General features: G+C 58.3%; 1 protein-coding gene and 2 long non-coding RNA genes across 15 annotated transcripts in view; 1 reads left to right on the top strand and 2 right to left on the bottom strand.

Moving 5' to 3' along the window:
* Window positions 1-2,823, bottom strand: part of LOC138446718 (uncharacterized) — a 5,010-nt gene extending 2,187 nt beyond the window's left edge. Inside the window, exons 1-2 of one of the 2 annotated variants that reach the window (XR_011259537.1) lie at window positions 2,597-2,823; window positions 1,060-1,288 (exon numbers count right to left, since the gene is read on the bottom strand). This is a non-coding gene — a long non-coding RNA (uncharacterized lncRNA). The remainder of the gene's footprint in view (window positions 1-1,059; window positions 1,289-2,596) is intronic. The other variant, XR_011259536.1, reaches the window with a different exon arrangement.
* CARS2 (cysteinyl-tRNA synthetase 2, mitochondrial) overlaps window positions 1-21,500 on the top strand; it is a 25,289-nt gene extending 3,789 nt beyond the window's left edge. Inside the window, exons 1-15 of one of the 12 annotated variants that reach the window (XM_069602015.1) lie at window positions 2,665-3,229; window positions 3,591-3,641; window positions 7,199-7,316; window positions 12,577-12,648; window positions 12,746-12,851; window positions 13,542-13,625; window positions 14,573-14,702; window positions 15,032-15,165; window positions 17,806-17,873; window positions 18,512-18,578; window positions 18,888-19,026; window positions 19,725-19,848; window positions 20,260-20,358; window positions 21,032-21,238; window positions 21,380-21,500. In XM_069602015.1, coding sequence (XP_069458116.1) covers window positions 3,030-3,229; window positions 3,591-3,641; window positions 7,199-7,316; window positions 12,577-12,648; window positions 12,746-12,851; window positions 13,542-13,625; window positions 14,573-14,702; window positions 15,032-15,165; window positions 17,806-17,873; window positions 18,512-18,578; window positions 18,888-19,026; window positions 19,725-19,848; window positions 20,260-20,358; window positions 21,032-21,238; window positions 21,380-21,448 — 1,668 coding nt within the window. In that variant the 5' untranslated portion in view covers window positions 2,665-3,029 and the 3' untranslated portion in view covers window positions 21,449-21,500. Of the gene's footprint in view, window positions 1-2,664; window positions 3,230-3,590; window positions 3,642-7,198; window positions 7,317-12,576; window positions 12,649-12,745; window positions 12,852-13,541; window positions 13,626-14,572; window positions 14,703-15,031; window positions 15,166-17,805; window positions 17,874-18,511; window positions 18,579-18,887; window positions 19,027-19,724; window positions 19,849-20,259; window positions 20,359-21,031; window positions 21,239-21,379 lie in introns of those variants that run through there. The other 11 variants (XM_069602014.1, XM_069602019.1, XM_069602018.1 and 8 more) reach the window with 11 other exon arrangements.
* LOC138446719 (uncharacterized) lies at window positions 7,739-9,876 on the bottom strand. The gene is made up of 2 exons (XR_011259538.1): window positions 8,355-9,876; window positions 7,739-8,115 (listed from the first exon to the last, which is right to left on the bottom strand). It is a non-coding gene; the product is annotated as an uncharacterized lncRNA (long non-coding RNA).

The raw sequence follows: 21,500 nt of genomic DNA, 5'->3' as shown, positions 1-21,500 counted from the left end.
TACACTTGGATAACTGTGATATTGAATGGTTTGCCTTGGAAACGAAGAGAGATCATTCTGTCGTTTTTGAGACTGCATCCAAGTACTGCATTTCGGACTCTTTTGCCGACTAAGGTCCGTATAGTCAAGGCTGTGGTTTTTCCTGTGGTCATGTATGGATGTGAGAGTTGGACTGTGAAGAAGGCTGAGCGCCGAATAATTGTTGCTTTTGAACTGTGGTGTTGGAGAAGACTCTTGAGAGTCCCTTGGACTGTAAGGAGATCCAACCAGTCCATTCTGAAGGAGATCAGCCCTGGGATTTCTTTGGAAGGAATGATGCTAAAGCTGAAACTCCAGTACTTTGGCCACCTCATGCGAAGAGTTGACTCATTGGAAAAGACTCTGATGCTGGGAGGGATTAGGGATAGGAGGAGAAGGGGACGACAGAGGATGAGATGGCTGGATGGCATCACTGACTCGATGGACGTGAATCTGAGTGAACTCCAGGAGTTGGTGATGGACAGGGAGGCCTGGCGTGCTGCGATTCATGGGGTCAAAAAGAGTCAGACACAACTGAGCGACTGAACTGAACTGAACCTAGTTCTTAAAATGTATGCCAATGACTTCAACATTGAATGGACAAGGTTAGAAGACCAATAGCTCAAGCATAGCTGTAATCACCCATTTAAAAATGCCACTAAAGCAAAGAGCTTAATTTTGAGGCTACATTGAAGGATTTGGGTAGTTTCAATTGTTGTTTGGAGTGTGTTTCAACAATTGATATTAAATGTTTTTTCTAAGGTTATAGTTCTAGTTTGAAGATGTTCAAACTTATGGAAGCAAAAGAGATGCACTACAATTCTTTCTGTTTTGAGCTGCTTAAAATATAAGTCCTAACACGTTCATCTCAAACCTGAAGTGCCCTAAACAATATGTGCTACCTCACTACTATACTTCGGATTTACAGATTTTTCTTTGCAGCAAAATGTAATGCTGAGAACTACACTTTTTGTTGTTGTCATTAAGGGCTACGAAATGGCATTCATGACATTTTGGAATCATTAATTTTAATATACTTACTGGTTCTGACCTAGCCTGGGAGGAGTCAAGTTAACTGGAATCTCTTTCTCTCTCTCTCTGGGTATGGATGCTACTATATCTTCCCGGTCACTTTCATATTGAACTTGCAAGAAGAGTCATGCTTGTAACCGTCAGTGAATAACGCATCTGGTTTTCCCTGTTTGAAGATTCCCGGAAGACTTGAGGTAGCCCTGCTGCCCGCCAAGGGCTGAGCACCTTACAGGACCAGCTGTCAGAGGACAGAATATACCTTTGTTAGTTTAGAACATCATGATTTCCCACGGCCAATTAAAACACACCAGCTGTTCAGCTTCAGCAGGGTTCCATCTTCAGTCTCACCAAATTTGTTTTTAAAACTTCTAGTTTTTCCCTCAAATTCTTCATGTTCTTACAGATTGCAGTTAAGGCTTTTGTCATTTTCTTATTTTTCTGGCATATCTAATGTCTGTCAGAGCTTTCTCTATCAGAGGTTTTACTGCTCAGATTTTCTCCCACCTGCAACGGGTGGATCTCCTCAGAGATTACCCTTTTCTGCATTTGGTGATGGATACAGTGAAAGAGGTGGCTTAGTGGGTCAAGAATCTGCTTGCCAAGCAGGAGACATGGGTTCAGTCCGTGGGTTGGGAAGATCCCCTGGAGACACAAATGGCAACCCACTCCAGTATTCTTGCCTAGAGAATCCCATGGACAGAGGAGCCTGCTGGGCTACAGTCTATGGGGTCGCAAAAGAGTTGGACAGGACTGAGCAACTAAGCAACAACAGAGTTGAAAGTAATTTACACTCTGAAGTACTCGAGGAACATAGTGTTCTATTCAAAATGGACAACCAACAAGGACCTGTTGTATAACACGTGGAATTCTCAGCGTTGTGACAGCCTGGATTGGGGGGCGGTTGGGGGAGGATGGATACATGTACTTGTATGGCTGAGTCCCTTCACTGTTCCCCTCAAACTACCATTACGTTGTTAATTGGCTATACCCCTACTCAAAATAAAAAGTTTAAAGTTTGAAAAAAGAAAAAACCCAAAAATAATTAGGGAGAGAAACACACTTTGTACTAGAAAGGAGAGAGAATTACAAAAGAGCAACAAGGCAAGCATGCAGGCAGTGGGGAGGGCGTTAATGCTGAAGCAGGGCTCTGAGTGGTGAGGGAGAGGGGCTTGGCTCCGTTGGGAGGTCTCCTAATTGTGAATGACAGGCTCTAACACTTCAGCCGTCAAGCCTTCGGACACAGTCCCCATGGAATTGCAGAGGTCTTGGGGAAAGTTATCTCTACTGGAGCACTTGCCTTCCTATTGAACGACCAAAACAAACCCCAAAAGAACTGGGAAACTTAACGTGCTGTTTTGAGGGCTGCAAAAGCAAAGGGGATTTCTTTGTTTTTTTGGAGACGCTGTTTTGGAAGATATCAATAAGGACACGTTCGTCGAGATAATTTGAAAGTTAACTTCAAGAGAATCCGCCTTTAAAGAGTCTCGTTAAAACCGCAATTCAGAATGCCTTTGTTCTCAAGAGACCAGAAGACAGAACTTACAACCTTGAAATGAATCCCAGGCAGTCATTTCCTACTACGCGTACTTGATGAATGGGTGGTGCCCTAGCTTTGCTCTTTCATCCGGTGACAGGGTGTGCCGTGCTGGGGTGCAGACGTGCCCCCGGAGCAGGCGCGGAGCCGTCCGCGGCTGCCCGCGCCGGGGCACTGCCTCCTGCGGCGCGCGGGCCGGGCCCGGGGTTGCACCGAGGCTGCTCAGTCGGGCGCCGCCCGGGACGGCAAGGGCGGAGCTCTGCCCACCGCCCCGGGGCGGGGCCACCACCCTTGCCTGCCGCTCCCCTCCCCCACCGAGGCGCGGCCCCGCCCCCCGCGCCGCGGCGGACTCTGGTCTGCCTCTTCCGGGTGGGCGGGGCGTGCCGGGCCTTCCGGTGGGCGGGGCCTGGCGGGCCCCTTCCCCGCGTGGGCGTGGCCGGCGGCCATGCTGGGGACGCGCCGGGTCTGCGCGGCCGCTTGGCTGCTCCGGGCCGCGCCGGGCCCTGAGCCGGGCCGCTCGGCGTCGGGGGCGCGCGGGCAGGGCTGGCTGCAGCCCGCGGGCTACGACACGGGCGTCAAGGTGTACAACAGCCTCACCCGGAGGAAGGACCCGTTGATTGTGAGCCGCGCGGACGCCGCCTCCTGGTAGCCCGCCGGGACTCGGGGAGCGGGGATGCGGCGGGGCGGGAGGGGCTGCACCCAGCCTTTCCGGAGGCGGGCGCCCTGCGTGGTGCGCGGGCTTGCGTCCTCAGGTGCAGGCGTTTAATGAGTGATAAAGTACTCCGGCGGCACCTGTAAAGACCCTGGGGTAGTCCCAGCGTTTCACGGATTTGGCGCTGAATTTAGTGATCCGAGGGTCGTACAGCCCCGGGTACGCACCCCCCAAAGCGGTTACTTTTGTTTTCTTTTTTACAAAAAGACATGATTATATGCTGATTATGACTGAGAGCTCGGCATCCTTTCTTGCAAGTTCGTTTCACATGGTGGGTCTTACCTCTGTCCCCAGGTATAGCTGTGGACCAACTGTCTACGATCACGCACACCTGGGTCATGCTTGGTGAGTGTCCTGACGCTGAATTCTCACACTTTAAGGGACCGTTTATTTTGGAAAGAAAGCCTTTTGCAGATTTTTTTTTTTTCCTGTCCCTCAAGTGACAACTTAAGAATCCTGAGTAGTTAGTGTATCCAGGCGTTGTGGGAAGCATACATATTTCATCCTCACTTGGTCCCATTTCAGGTGAGGAGACTCAGGGACACGGTGAGAGCAAGGGAAAGGACCGTTTTGCAATCAGATGTTTCTTGTGTTTAGTAAGACGAGGCCATTCAGAGGGCCCTTGAGTCAGCTAGTCAGGTGTTTCTGCACCCCCCCTCCCCCCCATTTACTTCCCAACTTTGGACACGTCACTTTATTACTGAGTCCTGGTTTCTTCATCTTTCGGATAGGGATAATAATATTCTTTTGAATCTTGACAATTTAATGAAATACAACCCACAAAGTGCTGCTTAGCCCAGTCCCTGACGTGGGAAGGCTGGCGAAGGCTCACCTGTTGTCCAGGGTGGGTGGCTCGTGGGAGGGCATGCCTTCGGAAGCGTGGCAGGTGAGCTGGAGCCTGAGCCCCTGGCCTCCCCGCACGCACTTGCTCTTCTAACTCTGTCTCCTGGGTTTGTCCAAATCGCTGCTTTTCCTAATATTTTGTCTGTTCTCTTGTGCATCTCTTAAATTTATCTTTCAGATCTAGATTAAAAGTTACCTTTATTTACTATGTATTTTAGAAAGTGTGCATCACCCAGCAAGATCTGAACTTTTTTGTGTGTATTATAACAAAATAAATAGACTAGTCGTGTTTTTCCCTCTTCACTTTGGGCTAACTTACTATTTGTTGTTGCTCGGTCGTGTCCAACTCTTTGTGACCCCATGGACTGCAGCACGCCAGGCTTCTCTGTCCTTCACTGTCTCCCGGAGCTTGCTCAAACTCACGTCTGTTGAGCCGGTGACGCCATCCAACCATCTCATCCTCTGTCACCCCATGCTCCTCCCTGCTCCATTTTTCTCAGCATCAGGGTCTTTTCCAGTGAGTCAGCTCTTTGCATCAGGTGGTCAAAGTACTATTAGTTATAAAAGGCATATTTTGATCTCTTTTTTGAAGTATTACATATGTTGGGGAAATACTGGAAACAATAGAGGTTAATGTTTGTCCTGCCCTGGAAAAGCTCTCCACAAAGGCAAAAGAGAAAGAAAACATTTTTGTTATTGAAGGAGAATGAAATAGTATGGGGTGCAGCGGCCGCTGCTGAAAAGATCACAGAAATAGCAGGAACTGGTGAGGTTCCGTTTGAGTTGGGTGGGCCCAGCTCTCTGGTTCAGGCAGGTCTACAGCCTGGAGTCCCACAGGTTAGGCCTCTCTTGTTGAGTGGTGAAAGTGACCTTCTTGGCAACTTCATCTCAAAGAGAAGGCTTCTGGGTCCTTGAACCTTCATGAGTTGTGAGACTCAATAAGGCTTACTTAGCCATTGGAAACATTTAGATACATTTTGAAAGGACTAAGGAAGAAATTCTGAAAGGAAGGGGGAGCGAGGCAGTCTCGCCCTTATTTTTCACCCAGGAGCATCAGTTGCAATCTGTGCTTGTCCTTAACCATGCGAAAGTGTGCCGACCTGCAGTGTGCCGCCCAGCCGATGCTCACAGCCCCCGGACCGAGAGACAGAGCGTTCCCAACACCCCGGAAGCCTCCCGCCCGACTCCCTGGCCAGGGTGGCCACCCTGGGCACTTATCAGGAAGAGTCATCAAGTGGGGGTGTCCCTTGTGAGGCAGAAACCTAAGACATCGGAAAAGGCTGTGGTCTCAGGGGCTGGGACGGTCAGGCACAGTCCACTGCTCTTGAGTTCAAAAGCCAGACGCCCAAGACCGCCTCCTCTGTGGGTCTGTCCCTGCTCACTCTCCAGGTTCCTGCCTCCACGCCTTCCTCCCCACCTGCTTCTGCTTTAAAGAGACAGATGCTTTACTGGACAGCACTCTGCCCGGCACTGTTCTAAACGCGGCGCAGTTCTCTCACCACACCAGCTGGTGGTGCTGTTATCTCCCAACTGTCACCCGGGAAGGGTCCCCGGTGGACAGTGCTGAGCCAGGCTGGCTGCAGAGTCCAGGTTCCCACGTGTGGGGCAGCCTCGGCTTGGTGAGTGGACCTACCCCTGGGCTCCCAAGGTGCCCACAGGGCGGATGAGTCCCGGGGAGCGGCCACCCTTGGGTATTGGGCCCCCAGCACCTGCCCCTCCCCACCAGCTCCTTCTAGCCACACGTGTGATTCAACTTTTTCTTTCACTCTGTTTTAAGTTCTTGTTAACTTCGTCTCTTAAAATCTCATTTCTTGTAGTGTTTTCCTGACTTGACAATGGGGGCCACTGGGATGATGTTTATAATCAGAATTAGCTGAAATTTCTGCCGCGCAGGCACTGAGATTATGTACCGCAACCCTGTGAGATAGTAGGCTTTCGTCCAGTTTGTGGATTGGCAGTCTGAGGCTTCGAAGGGATGTTTAACCTCTTAGCTTCTTGGGAAGGAGTTTCAGAGGTGGCTTGGCCCTAGGATTTGGCGTCAGCTGTGTCCCGGGTGGGTGGGTGTGTGTGGGAACACAAGGGACACAATGAGGAGGAGCTTTGTTTTCAAGGGACAATGATTTTATGAGCCCAAGGTCGGAGAGGCCACGTGTGTAACAGGGACGAGCATGAGACTGGCTGACTCGGAGAGTTAAGGCTGCTCTTATTGGGGAATCTAGTTTCTTGAGATTTTAAGTAGATATTGGATTTTAATGCAAGATTAGTCCTGAATATTCGTTGGAAGAACTGATGCTGAAACTCCAATACTTTGGCCACCTGAGGCGAAGAATTGTCTTACTGGAAAAGACCCTGATGCTGGGAAAGATTGAGGGCAAGAGGAGAAGGGGACGACAGAGGATGAGATGGTTGGATGGCATCACCGACTCAACGGACATGGGTTTGAGTGTACTCTGGGAGTTGATGATGGACAGGGAGGCCTGGTGTGCTGCAGTCCATGGGGTGCAAAGAGTCAGACACGACTGAGCGACTGAGCTGAGCTGGATTTTAAACCCTTGCTTTCTCAAGTCTCAGTTGCCCCCATGCAGCCTGCCCGTAAGCTGGAGTCCCCACTTTCCACAGCCGTGTGCACACTTCCTGGGAGTGACCTTTCCAGCTTTGATGGGATCATCTCTGTCTTGACTTATTATCTGCTGCTGTCTCTCATCACGGTCAATCGTTAGTTATCCTAGAACATGAACATGGGCGGTAAAAGCACCCAGCATCTTGGCTGCCTCCTGACTTTGCATCACGAGTGAATGTTTATACAGTGGGGCAGGTGTGAGCTCACTCAAACAACAGCTCTAAAGTTAAGTGCTCGTGTTGGGTCCTGAAATTGAGGCAGCGCCTCAGTCTTCTCATGCGGACCCAAGAGGGCCAGTGAAAGGCTTTTCCTTTTCCAGCTGCCCTTGAACGTCCTTGATCACGCAGCTGTGCGGCCTCACAGTAAAGGTTGCGGACTCTCTTGAAGGCCGCAGTAGTGACTTTCGGGATGAAAGACGCCGTAATGCTCTTCCTTTCAGCTCCTACGTCAGGTTTGATATAATCCGAAGGATCCTCACCAGGGTGTTTGGATGCGGCGTCGTCATGGTGATGGGAATCACGGACGTGGATGATAAGATAATCAGGCGCGCCAACGAGGTGAGCGTGGGTCATGCTGAGCAGTGCTTTGACCGGTGAGTGGCCGACCCCCACCTGACAGTTGTCTGCACCTTGCGAGACCTTTCACGCCTGCTGTCCACACGTGACCTCGTGAGGCTGTCCAGCGAGGTCTCCTCACCCTGCTGAGAGAAGTTTGGCTGACTCCGCCCTCACCGAGTCCTCTCATCCCGAGGACGCCTCCCAGGCTGAGTCCAGGCCCTCCCTGCCCGTCAGCCTGCGGGACGTACCTCCCTCCCTGTTACAGGGGATGCTCAGAGGCTGGCTTGGGAGTTTCACTCCTGTGAGGTTTGATTTTCTCACTTGCTATATAAACAGGACACGCCTCTTATAGCTCATGTGGCATTTAGAGGACCTTTTGGGGGGATTTCTGGCATAGGGATTAAATAAAGTGTTTTGTCACATTTTTATTTTTTGTACTCAAGAATTTTTTATTTCTCTTTTTTTTTTTTTTGGCCGCACCACGAGGCTTGTGGGATTTCAGTTCTCCGACCAGGGATTGAGCCTGTGCCCTCAGCTGTGAGAGGCACCTGTGAGAGGACCATGGCGTCCCCTGTGATTATACTTTTAAAAGTCTGCTTCCAAAGGGTCCCCCTCTGTGGTTTATAATCAGCAGCCCTGTATAACAATTCATATGTGACTGTGTGTAACAGTTGGGACTTCCCAGGTGGCACCAGTGGTAAAGAACTTGCTTGCCAAGGCAGGAGACGGAGGAGGCGCGGGTTAGATCCCTGGGTCTCTGGAGGAGGGCACTCCTGGAGAATTCCATGGGCAGAGGAACCTGCAGTCCATAGGGTTTTAAAGAGTCAGACACAACTGAAAGGACTTTAGCACGCACGCACATATATAACACTTATCTCTAAAGATACATAAAAATTTGTTAAATTATCTAATTTATAGAAAAACATGCTGAGTGCTTTATGTCCTATAACTTTAAAAGTGTCTGAATGCATATATAGGGCTTTTCTGGAAAGCCAGGTTATTCTTCACATTGTTTTGTAACCTGCTTTTCCCACTTACTGTATTTTGAGTGTTTTTTCGCGTTCTTAAGTGCTCGTCAGCATCTTAAGAGGCAGCGTTCCGCCGCAGGCACCGTCTGAACCTTCCGTCCTGGCTTTCCTCCCGTGTTCTGTCATTTTCTCTCAGATTTATTTTCTGGGAAGCCCGTCTTCCTGTTTCCTACTGACTGCCTTCATTCAGCATTCGGGGGAGTGTGTCGGGGTATCAGCGACCCCCCTGGTCTCTGCGGCGCTGATACCACGTTGTTCTGTCTGATCTCCGGATCGCCGGCCTGTGCCTCGTGTCCCCTGGGGTCAGGAGTCTGCCCTGGCCACCACGTAAGCCCAGTGCGAGGTCACGCGATGCTGGTGTGGCCGTGGGCACCGTGAGTGGGGAGCTGAGGGGCGTGGGAGGTGGCGGCGGGAAGCAGGCGGGCTGTCCCGGCTGCTGGGGTGGGCCCACTCCCGCCACCCGCCCAGGGCCCTGCGCTGTCTCCCTGGGGCTGCCTGGGGCCGTCTTCGCTGAGGTTGTGCTCAGACATTCGCTGGGCCGGCGGCTCTGGGGTCCAGAGGAGCCTTTGAGCGAATCCGATGCAGGAAGCAGTGGCCTCTCGTCCACGGTCAGGACAGACGGGGGCACGGGGCAGGCCTGCCAGTCCCTCTGGAGGCTGCTGCGGTCCGGCCAGGGCTGAGCAGGACCCCGGGCCCCGATGGGAAGGTCAGCCCTGCGCTGCTGAGCAGGACGCGGGCTGGAGCCGGGCCTGGCTGGCCGGGAAGGGCGGGGAGAGGTGGGGGACTCTGACGCGGCAGGTGGGTGAGTGTTGGTGTGGGGGTAACCCCCGCAGAGAGGGCGCCAGGCTTGTCGAAGAGGAGGGTGCCCGGGTCGCCCGCTCGGCGGGACCTGAGGCCACCCAGGTGTGTCCCTGTGCTGGCTGAGTTGGGGTCGCCTGTGAATCTTCAGAATCGGAGGTGGGTTCTCCACCTGTCATGCAGCTCAGCTGGTGGGGGCCGACGGGGAAAAAGGTTGGCAGGATTGGTTTAGAAATGATAAGTGTAGAGAGTGTGTTAATTTTTGACAGCTGAGCACGTCCATACGTGCTACGCAGCAGGATGCTAACCTGGCATCACGCAGTCTTTTTTGTTCTGAAGATACAGATTCATCTGCTTCCGCATGAAGCACAGTTATGAAAACACCTACTTGTTTCTTAGTGTCCAACAAAAAGGCTGTTCTTTTTACCAGAGGCAAGGTTTTTTCTTGACGATGGCCGTATCCTTCATGCCATCTGCTTCAGTGTGTGCTCTTAAAATAGTTTAAATTATATTTCTTTTCTCTGAATCACTTTCTTGACATTAACTTTTGGCAGAGTTTTATTGTTTGTCAGGAATAAAAGCGGCACGAGGATTTCTGGGGGAGTAATGAAAAGAAACAAGGTATATTCACAGGGTTACATTTTGTTAAGAAAAATGATACTAAATGTCTTGGCGATTGAAGCGGAGTTACTGTGTTTGTGCTTTGGAACCCTGGCCTGCGTGCCCTTCTCTCCGGGAGGAAGGTTGGACGCGCATTCAAGGTCCCCTGCCTGCCTGGGATAGTGCTCAGTCCAGGGATCGTTGTTGTTCAGTTGCTCAGTCGTGTCCGACTCTCTGCAGCCCCATGGACTGCAGCACACTAGGCCTCCCTGTCCATCACCAACTCCCGGAGCTTGCTCAAACTCCTGTCCGTCTAGTCGGTGATGCCATCCAACCATCTCATCCTCCGACGCCCCCTTCTCCTGCCCCTAACCTTTCCCAGCATCAGAGTCTTTGCCATCGAGCTGGCTCTTCACATCAGGCGGCCGAAGTACTGGAGCTTCAGCATCAGTCCCTCCAGTGAATATTCAGGGTAGATTTCCTTGCAGCCCAGGGACTCTCAAGAGCCTCCTCCCCCACCCCTGGGCCGGCCTGGGCTCTCAGAGCCCCGGCCAGTGTGTCAGCAGCGCCCCCTGCAGGCAGTCCCGTGGAGAGAGCAGCATGAGCCCCTCTTGGGGGGCCCAGGGGCCTGGAGGTTCCGGTCCAGTTGCTTCATTTCGGGGTCTGATTCACTGTCCCCCACGCCAGCAGCAGCTTGTGTCCACTTCCGGCCCACAGTCACCGGTGACCGTCCCGAGGGTCCCGCCGAGGGGGCGAGAGGAGCCACTGTGAGCAGAGGGCCCCCGGTGTGCGTGTGAAGGACCCTACGTGTCCTGTGTCACCAGAGCCAGAACGCCTGCGTCTGGAGTTCCCAGGGGCGAGCAGAAAGGCAGGCCGAGCAGAGCAAGTCCGTAAAAGGAGAGGCCGGAGGAGGAGGCGCCCAGCGACTCCTAACGGTTCAGGAGCTGCAGAAAGTTGTTTGTTTTTCTTTACTCTTTCCCCTTTTGCACAGCTCTGTAGAGGCAGGCTGGAGGAGGAAATGGCAACCCACTCCAGTGTTCTTGCCTGGAGAATCCCAGGGACAGGGGAGCCTGGTAGGCTGCCGTCTATGGGGTCACACAGAGTCGGACATGACTGAAGCGACTCAGCAGCAGCAGTAGAGGCAGGCCAGGCCTGGGGGAACCTGTGTGTCTGCACACAAGGTCCAGGCCGACGCGCCCTCCACATCTGTGGCGATGCTGACCGCCCCCCGCCCCCGCAAGCCTCCTTTGTCCCCTCCGCCCCTGCCTGCCTTCTGTGTCTGGAGACCGTGGAGATGAAACACCAATTCACAGTTATACCAAGAGACAGGCGATGGGGCACGCTAGAATGTCCAGAGACAGACACAGTAAATTATGGAAATTTGGTAAAGGTGGCATTTCACATCAGCGGGGAACAGAAGAATTACTCAGTAAGAAGTTGACAGTTGGGCAGCCATCTGGGGGAAGAAATAAACCAAAGTTGGATATATGGCTCACAACCAGAGTTGAAGCTGATCAGAGATTTCACATAAAGATGTGGAAGCACGGATTATTAGAGTGAACCATGGAGCGCTTTTTTGTAGCCTCCTGTTCAGAAGGCTTTGCTAAGTTTGTTTCCAAACCCAGAAAAGGTTGAGAAATGTAAAAGATCGCTAAATATAAAAATGAAATTTTCTGCGTGCCATAAAATAACCGTAAAGTTGAAAGACGTTTGGAAACAGTTGAAATTCATATGGAGGATAAAAGGTCTATTTCTTTTCTTGAAAGTACTTCCTTCATATCAATAAGACTTTAAGGGCCATGGTTAACTTCAGACGGTTTAATGCAGATGGCCCCTAAACACTCGAGATGTTCAAGCTCCCTCCGAACAGGAGAGACTCAGGTCAGAGATGCAGTGAGAAGGCACTGTTTATCGTTAGCGCCACCATGACCGTGGTCTGGCGGGTCCTCAGCAGCGCCTGAACGAGGTGCTCAGTTTCAGGTTCTTCTGGAGGCGCTGGCAGCGGCCACCCAGGGTGTGCACGCGTGTCCTTGAGCAGGGCGTCACACGTGGTCTGCCCCCGTGTGTGTGTGAGCACACTCACTCGTGTGCCACGCGTGGATCTGTGGCTGAGGGCGTGTGTGTGTGCACTCGTGTGCATCACGGCTCAGCGCACTGCGTGCCCAGGGCCTGCACACCGTGCGAGGAGAGTGAAGGTATTTGCTTTCCGGGAGGGGCCGGGCGGGGGCACACTTCCCTCCCGCCCCCAGGAGAGGATTACTGCTCAGGAAACTCATGAGGAAAACTCCGAAAACCAGGCCAACTCATCAGGCCATCTGCTGCTCTTTGGGTCCAGAATTGCGTGCCGTCAGAAAAACTTCCAAAGCAGCACAGTGACGCTGGGTGTTTGGTCTGTGGTTTGCTTGGCCTTTGCCCCTGGCGGATGCTGGCTGACTGCTTCTTGGGGAGGCCTGCTCCGCCACCAGGGGCCACTCGGGAGGAGCCACTGGGCCTGGCGACCCGACCTGGTGTCTTCCGTCCCCGGAGCCTTACCGTGTACACGGGGCCCCGGGGCCGTCTAGGGGGATTCAGTGGCACCGTCTCCACATTGCAAAGAGAGCTAAGAGAGGCATGTGTTGTCTTGCCCACGGCTGCCGTGAAGAGGACACTCTGCCCACCGGGTTCATCTCTTCAGTAAACATCCCCAGGCTGCAGTTTCCAGGATGATTTTCGTTTTGGGGGGGTTGGGGAAAAGCAGGCACAGGGCTCTCTGTGAGCAGTGCCCGTGGAGGCAGCTGCCCTCCAAGGCCCCATCCTGACCCCTGCAGACAGACCCCCGCCTCATTATCTTGCAGATGAGCGTGTCGCCCGCGTCCCTGGCCCGTCTTTACGAAGAAGACTTCAAACAGGACATGGCAGCCCTGAAGGTAGGTGGCTGGTGAGAAGCCCGAGCGATGGAGCCGGTCCAGCGGGGCCTCTGTCCGTGTGGGGCCGGGGAGACTGCAGGTCCGTGCCCTCCTGCAGGTCCTCCCACCCACCGCCTACCTACGGGTTACCGAGCACGTGCCTCAGATCGTCGCCTTCATTGAGAGACTCATCGCCAACGGGCATGCTTACTGCACAGCAAAAGGTGAGCCCCCCGTCCAGGCCACGGCCCCCGAGAAGGGCGGTGCAGACGGAAGGTGAGCCCCCACCCTCAAGGCCGAGAAGGGCGGTGCAGACGAGGGTCAGGGCGGGGTCGGAGCTAGGCAGGTCCAGCTGAAAAGTCTCAGCTGACCGCGGCCCGGCACTGACCGCGGCCCGGCACTGACCGTGGGGTGCACCGGCCGTCAGGAGCGCAGTGCCTCTGGCCGCAGCCCTCCTGAACGTGGCTCCTTCCCCACCGCCACCTCATGGGTCAGGGGCGGGGGCCGCCCTGGCTCCGCAGGGCGCCCAGGAGCCCGCGTGCAGCTCAGGGAAGGCGCCCCACGGTAATGCATGTGAGGAGCTGCCTGCGGTCTGAGCGGCAGGGTGCTCTCGCGGTGTCTGGACTAGGAAGGGGCGTCTCGGTTGGTGGGTGTGTAACATGGCCAGAGCTGAATGCAGGCCGCCAGTGAACCCAGCAACCTTCCCTTTGTGTTTCCGCCTCCACCGCTGGACGGCCGCGGCGCGTCCGCACGCGTGCTTCCCTAGGTCAGGGCGGTTTAGACATGAGGGAGGGCCAGCTGGGGCTAGAGGCCGCGTCCTGTGTTTGAGTTCTAACACTGTTAGCTGTGATGCGCGCGTAGACGCGGATGTTGACGGCTGAGAAGTGGGCTTCACCATTCCTTTAACAAAACAGGCAACGTCTACTTCGACCTGCAGTCGCGAGGCGACAGGTACGGCAAGCTGGTTGGCGTGGCACCCGTGCCGGCGGGAGAGCCAGGTGGGTCCCCCCACCTCCTGCGGGGCTTCCGGGGAGAGAGCCAGACCTTCCCGAGGCGGGTCGGGGGTGAGAAGGCCTGCTCCTCAGACGTCGGTCGCGGCTGAGGTTTAAATTTAGGGGTTTTGGACCAGAGCTCACGTGGAGGTCTTGGGGCTCCCCGGCCTCTCATTCCTCCCCAGTCACCTCTGCGCACAGGCTCGTCCGTGTGCCCTGTCTTAACACTCTGGTCCGTCCTGCCGCTCTTGTCCGAGGTGGTCCATCGTGTGTAAACGCCGTGTGAATTTCCCCTGTAGCAGGTTCCCGTGTGTGTTTCAGCATCTGGCGCCTTCCTGCCATGTTTGTGTCTGTTCCTGTACCCGCTTCTGCTCCAGGGTTCTGTTAGGTCAAAGTCGGTTTTATAGAGAAGCAATAGGAAGTGTATAGCACTATATTAAAAACACTTTAGAAAGGATACTACGTAACAGAGTCAAACACAAGCGATCAGAACCCCAGCAGAGCAGGTGTTTCCAGGCACAAGCCCCGCCCCGCGGACCGCGTCCCATCGGCCCTGTCCCTGGCTGTGTGCGGACTCCTGAGCCGTGCTTGTCATCTCTGCTCCAGGCGCGCCTCCCGCTGCCCTGACCGTCCACGCCGGCAAGGAGTGGCCTGGCCCTCGGGAAGCGGGGAGGGAACGCCCAGTACACATTCCAGCATCAGCAATGCCTTTTAGGGAAAAATAAGAAAAAATTTTCTTGGCCGACAGCTGGGGGTCCGCCTGCTTCTGGCGTGCTCTGGTCAGGGGGTCTGGGGGCTGCGGCCTGCACGTGGGAAGGAGAAAAGACTTGCAGGAGAGACGTGTGGTTGCCTCCCCGAGGAGCGGACTCTGGGGTGGGCGTCCCGGCTGTTCCGTGGCCGCTGTGATGTTGGCTCTGGGTTCCCTCTGCTGACGGACCACTTGTCGTTGGCAGTTGACTCCGACAAGCGGCATGCCAGCGACTTCGCACTGTGGAAGGCGGCGAAGCCCCAGGAGCCTTTCTGGGGCTCCCCGTGGGGCAACGGGAGGCCCGGCTGGCACATCGAGTGTTCCACCATCGCCAGGTAAGCCTCACCTGTGCTGATCTGGACGCTGGGGCGGTGCCCGGCTCGGTCAGCGGAGCATGCATACTTTTTGATGTTTTTAAAACCACATCTTCAGTGCAGAGCAGAGAAAGTAGAGTGTCTTTACGAGGAGAAAAAGCTGTGAACTCGGGGTTTTCATGACGTGAAAACAGAATCTCAGTTTCTGCATGCGTCAGCCGGATTACCACGCGTTTAGAACTGGGCTCCGTTTGGTGTGTGCAGAGGGCTGGCAGGCGTGACCTCAGGAAGGGCGTGGAGACGGTGTGGCTGGACCCGGGTAACTCCCTGCTCTGCCCCGTGCCTTGCAGTCTGGTGTTCGGAAGTCGGCTGGACATCCACTCGGGCGGCGTGGACCTGGCGTTCCCGCACCACGAGAACGAGATCGCCCAGTGCGAGGCCTTCCACCAGTGCCCGCAGTGGGGCAACTACTTCCTGCATTCTGGTGAGTGCCGGCTCCCGCCGCTCTGCCCGCCTCTGTCCCGTCAGCTCTGCGAGAGCCCCACTGGGTGCACCCACGGCCGCTGGTCGGTCCAGCCCGTCCTAAAGGAGGGCAGCCCTGAACACTCCCGGGAAGGACTGAGGCTGAAGCTCCAATCCTTTGGCCACCTGATGCAAAGAGCCGACTCACTGGAAAAGACCCTGATGCTGGGAAAGATTGAAGGTGGGAGGAGAAGGAGGCGACAGGGGATGAGATGGCTGGATGGCACCACCGACTCGATGGACATGGGTTTGAGTGAGCTCCGGGAGCTGGTGATGGACGGGGAGGCCTGGTGTGCTGCAGTCGTGGGGTCGGAAGGAGTCGGACACGCCTGAGCCGCTGAGCAACAAAAGATCAGCTCACAGAACAAGGAACAGCCGCCCCTCCAACGGTCCCTGGCGTGCAGTCGGTCGGACGAGAATTTCCTTGGGCGGGAAAGCCGAGTGCGTCTTTTGGAACTGAAATGTGAGCTGAAGAGAATTCGGAAACCAGCAGTGCTGTTCCATGGAAGTTCCTTTCGGTGAAGCTGTGACGAGGGGTCTCAGCGGGCCGCCCTAGTGATCATGACTGCGCCGGCCTGGAGCTGTGGCGGCATCACCACGAGCGTCTGTCAGCCTCTGAGAGCACCGCTCTCCCCTCACTGTTTCGGCAGCTCGTGATTGACACCAGCCGTCCACTCCCAGGAGCGCACAGCGAGGGGTGAAGCGGCGGCGTCCCGAGCAGGCGGCTCTGGAGACCCCGTGAAGCCCGGGGGCGTGAGCGTGGCCCCGTCCTGGCAGAGGTCGCAGGGCCGCCGCCCGCTGGTGTCACCGCCGCCCTGGGACGGGCCCTGGAGCTGTCGGAGGGCGGGGGGTACAGGGCTTCGGTGCGGGTCAGGTCGGGAGCCACAGGTGAGCAGCGGCGTGGGCACAGGCACTGCCTCGTGAGTCCCTGGGTTCAGGGAGCCGGGTTTTCTGGCCAGGTGGTACTAAAGGCAGCAGCTCCGGCTTCAGCACGTGTGAAGCTGCTTCCGGTCCGCGGCGAGGTCGCCACGGTGACGGGGGTGCGCTCACTGCCGCGTCTCCTTCACCCCAAGTTCGCGCCTGCTCCCAGCCCCGAGCTGCCCAGCCCCAGCGTCTGCCCTGCCGGGGCCCCTCACAGTCCACGTGACCCCAGCCTGGTGTTGCCCGAGGTCGGCTGAGCGGCGGGCCAGGCTGCTGCCCCCGGCGCCGGAGCTGAGGTCTGGCGTCTACTTTGTGCGCTGCTCCGAGCTCGACAGTGGCCGGAATCACTCCCTCCTGCCGGCCCAGCACCCGATGAGCCGTTCCTCCGGGGCTCCCAGGCAGGGACCAGCAGGGCCCCCAGGACCCGCGTGTTTCCCGTCAGGGGCCCACACCTCTCTTCAGAAGCCACGTGGAACCGTCTCCCCCTGGGTGAGGGACGGGAGAGCAGAGTGCCGCAGCCCGTGCGGGGAGGAGTCACAGGGCCCGGTGAGGCAGTGCTCCCGTCCCTGGGCCGGGATCGGGTGACCCCGTGTTAACCGCTGGTGTTGCTCGTGAGGACGCGGGGCCTGCCGTCAGCGCCGGCGCCCCGGGTGACCGTGGGTCTGGGCACAGGTGGCAGCGTCAGCAGTGCCAGCGCTCACGGAGGCCCGTGTGCACACATGTGGGTCCCGTCGTTTAGATGCGGGCGGGTGGGAGGGTTCGCTCCGTGTTCTGGAGGAACAGTGGCGTGTCCCAACACCTGGAGAAGCGATCTATTTTCCTGGACTTCCCGGGTGGTGCAGTGGTAAGGAACCCACCTGCCAAAGCAGGAGACGTAAGAGACGCGGTTCCATCCCTGGGCCCATTGGATCCCCCGGAGGAGGGCATGGCAGCCCACCCCAGTGTTCTTGCCTGGAGGATCCCAGGGGCAGAGGAGCCTGGAGGCTATGGTCCCTGGGGTCGCAAACTCGCACACGACCCCGTGCCTCCGCGCACACAGGGAGGTGGACGTGGGGCTCAGCAGTCGGATGGGCTTCGTTCTCCAGACGCCGTCGGTTTTGTGAGACGTCCGCTGCACGTGGTATAGGCCGCGTGCTTCTAGGGTTGCGTGTTCAGGGTCAGGTGTTTCTCTAGAAGCCGCGCTGTAACCAGTTCTCAGGAAAGTTGGCCTTGGGCACCCTGGGGTGAAGCATGTCAGGGAAGGTGCACGAGCCTTCTGCTGGGAAAGGAGCTTCCTGGGAAGTGAGCCTGGAGCCCAGGCGGTCCTGGAGGAGGTCCTGGCTCGGATGGAAGCGTCCTGAGGGGTTCAGGTTCCCCATCTTTCACATACACAGGACTGAGATGGTGCTGGGCGGGGCACACCGGTGAAACAGCTACTGCGGGAAAGCACTCAGGCCTGCTCAGGCCCGCAGTCCATGGAAGCAGAGGGTGTCCCCCCCGCCGTTTATGAGTCATGGGAGGGGGAGGGTGGTCCCCGCGTTGTGATGCCCGGCCAGTGGGCGTGGCCCCCTTCCTGGCCAGCGGGTCGGGGGGCTCTGTGCCAGCACCCACGAGGGGGCAGTGAGGGGCAGGGTCCCCGGAGGCTGGGCTCCGGGGAGGGCTCCTCCTTCCCGCCTGAAGAGCTGCTGCACTCTCGTTTCAGGGCACCTGCACGTGAAGGGTGGAGGAGAGAAGATGTCCAAGTCGCTCAAGAACTACATCACCATTAAGGTAGCATGCCTCTCGGGGCCCCCACGTTGCCGACGCGTCGTGGAGGCTGCCCTGAGCGGGAGGCCCACCCGGGTCCCCGGGTCTCTCCCCCATCCTGGTGCGGTCCCTGTAGTCACGGCTGCACTCAGGCGCCAGTCTCCAGGAGGTCAAGACCCAGGGCTCGGGACCGCGTAAATTCACGTGCAGACTGCAGCGTCCCCTGGGTGGGCCTCCAGTTGGCTGGTGTGGGGGGCTAAAAGGACTGGGAAAGACCCCTTTTCCACACTCCGAGGAGTGTCAGGAGGCGGACGTGGATGCGGAGATAACCCGGTCAGACGGGTCTTCGTGTGGATCTCGGGGGTGGCCTGGTGAGGCCTGGGGACCTTCCTCAGCTCAGTGTTTCTGAGTAGAGTGCAGTCTGCGGGATTCAGACAGGCGCTGACCACACTGAAATACAGGCACCCACGCCCGTCCTCTCGGGGGTGAGCTGGGCTGCGGGCTGGGCCGTCCGGCCAGAGAGCAGGCGCAGCGCGGGCGGGTACGGCTGCAGGTGGGTGGGGAAGGCCGTGCAGAGAAACGTCCGGTGGGGAAGGCCGTGCAGAGAAACGTCCGTCCAGCCGGAGGGTCAGTGGCTCATCTCACCCGTGTGCCCCCACCAGGACTTCCTCCGCTCCACCTCTCCAGACGTCTTCCGCCTCTTCTGCCTGCGGAGCAGCTACAGGTCAGGTGAGCTGGCCGCGTGGCCCGAGTCCAACGGCTCCTGGGGACCCTGAGACCCAGGGAGACGCCCCCCGTTGGCGTGCTGCCCTCGCCCGGCGGCCACAGGTCTGCCCTCAGGCCTGAGCCCCCCTCCGCCTCACGGGGCCTGGGGTTCTTCCCGCCGCCCCTGCCACGTCCTGAGCCGGGCAGAGATGAGCGGGCCCAGGGCCTGACCAGCAGCCTCAGCAGGGCCACCCCCCAGTGCAGGGTCAAGAGGGGGCAGCCCCTCCCTGGCCCACAGGCAAGGCTGCACCCGTGACTGCCCCCACCCCGCAGCCGTCGACTACAGCGAGGGCGCCCTGCTGGAGGCCAGGCGCCTGCTGCGGGCCACGGCCGCCTTCGTGGAGGATGCGCGGGCCTACGTGAGGGGGCAGCTGGCCGGCGGCCCCGTCCAGGAGGACGTGCTATGGGAAAGGTGGGTGCCCAGCGAGGGCCCCGAGGCGTGAGCCGCGTGGGGGCGGGTGGGGAGCGGGCCCGGGAGGCCGTTGAATCACGTCCAGGATACGGGGGTGGGGGAGGAAGGGGGTCTGCGGCTGACGTCAGGGACGGTGAGAAGCTGGGGAGGTGACGGGGGCGAGAGGAGGCCGTCGGGGCACCAGGGGCTGAGGCCGCTGGGTCTGGGGGCTTGGTGTCGCCCCCTGGGGACCCTGGAGAGTGGTGAGACTGGACTCCTCCGGGGCTGCTCGGGAAGGGGCGTTGGGAAGAGACAGACGAAGTGGCCTGCTGGCCCCCACGGCGGAGCGCAGCATGGAGCCGAGCACCGGACCCGCGAGGTCGGGAGCTGTTGGCCATGGGACCCCCGGGCGGGGGCACGGGCGGACGGTGGCCTGCTCACAGGCGAGCGGGGAGTCCATGTGTCTGTCCACGGAGGGCCGGCTACGCTGGGTAACGCAGCTCTGGGCGCAGGAGCAGGCACAGCAGAGCTCTGCGTCTCCAGCGGGGTTGCTCGGGGCTCTGCCAGGCCTCCCCTGTGCCCGGGGAGCGGGGGATCCTGGGGCAAGGGATGGCCGGGTGGGCGTGCAGGATGTGTGAGCGAGGGGCCCGCAGGGGACCTGACGCTACAGCTGGGGATGTGGGGGGGACAGACGACAGCCCCGCGCTCTCCTCCCCCAGGCTGGGCCGCACCAAGGCGGCCGTGCAGGCGGCCTTGGCGGACGACTTCGACACAGTGCGGGCGGTGGATGCCGTCATGGACCTCGTCCACCACGGGAACAGGCAGCTGAAGGCGGCCGCCGAGGTAACTCCCGGGCCGCGCTTGCCATCCCGCCAGGCGGCCCCGCTCCCAGCCCGGGCCCCCAGGGCTCCCCAGGAGCAGTCATCTCCCGAGGGGGGCACTGGGGCCCCGGGTGTGGACAGGAGCCCGGGATATGCCATCACCTCCCGGGCTCCGCGGGGTCTGAGTGGGTCACAGCGACGTCAGCTAGGGGTGGAGGCCGCGGTGCGACCCCAGCTGGCCCCCGGCCCGCCCGCCCCGGGCCAGGCTCTCCACGGAGGCTCGTGACCCTGTGACCCCCGGGGGGCCACCTACCGGTACAGGTGCGCAGAGCACACGCCCGGCCTCCCTGGGGGCTGCGCCCCCTGCCCGCCCAGGCTGGCCTGCGGGGGCCGCGCTCTGGCCTCTGAGCGCCCTCCCCGGTGACTGTCACAGGAGCCCCGTGGTGCCCGGAGCCCCGCCGTGCTGGGGGCCATCGTGGCCTCCGTGGAGCAGTTCTTTGAGACGGTGGGCATTTCTCTGGCCGAGCGACAGGTATGCTTGCCGTCTCTTTTCAGTCCTGTTTCGGGACTTCGCTACATGCCAGCATGTAACAGACGCTTTCTCCCTTCATAAATGCTGGTTTTAATGTGTAAGGCCAGACTTCTCACATGTGTAAGACGTGTCACGGTCCTTGAAGGCGCGCACGCATGCTGAGAGCTAGCACGCATTAGCTGGTGATGAGGTTCTGAGCAGACCAGCGTCCGCCGCGGCTGCAGTGTGCTCCGGGCCCCTTGTGTCCTGTAGGGAACCCCCCAGTGGACGCAGCAGCTGTGGTGAGCTCTGCAGGTCCCACCCGTCAGGGTCCCCGGGACGGCAGAGGCCCAGCCCCGTCCCGAGAGGCATCCAGCGCCAGCCTCTGGTCCCCCATCTGAGCCTTCCTCAGCTTTCCTATCCTGACACCTAGGCGCTGGCACCTCTGAGTCCATCCTGTGCCAGAGAGGGGGCCGGGCCTGGACACCGGCATCTCCCAGAGCCCACCCCTGCTGAGGTCGGGGTGGGGCCAGGACGCCGGCATCTCCCAGAGCCCACGGCCTGGACGCTGGGACGAAGATGCGCCCCAGGCCCTCGGCTGCCTGTTCACACCCACTCACGCCTACACACCCAGCTCACACCCCCGCACACACCACTTGCCCCACTCACCCCAACACACCCCCGCATCCCTCAGTGTGTTCCAGGGGCGGGCAGCCCGGCCGCCTTGCACAGCCTGGTGGAGGAGCTGGTCCGCTTCCGGCTGAAGGTCCGACAGTTTGCTCTGGCCTCCGGGGAGGCCCCTGGGGAGGCGAGGCAGCAGCGGCTCCTGGAGCGGCAGCCCCTGCTGGAGGCCTGCGACACGCTGCGCAGGGACCTGGCTGTCCACGGCATCAGCATCAAGGTGAGCACTCTGCGGGGCTGGGCTCAGCCGGCGTCGCAGACGCTGGCGTCTCTCCCGGGAGCACACCCACCCCTGGCTCGGGCCTGCTCCTGAGCCCCGACACCTGCCCGTCCACCCACCTGGGGCCGCATGCCTCCCCAGGACAGGAGCGGCTCGTCCACGTGGGAGCTGCTGGATCAGAGGACAGAAGACCCCAAACCCAGGAGCTGAGGACTGCCACAATTCTGTGCCCTTTAAATCACAGTAAAGCCTTCATGTGAAA

Source organism: Ovis canadensis, chromosome 10, assembly GCF_042477335.2.
Source record: "Ovis canadensis isolate MfBH-ARS-UI-01 breed Bighorn chromosome 10, ARS-UI_OviCan_v2, whole genome shotgun sequence".
NCBI lineage: Eukaryota > Metazoa > Chordata > Mammalia > Artiodactyla > Bovidae > Ovis > Ovis canadensis.
This window is presented reverse-complemented; position numbering and strand designations above follow the sequence as displayed.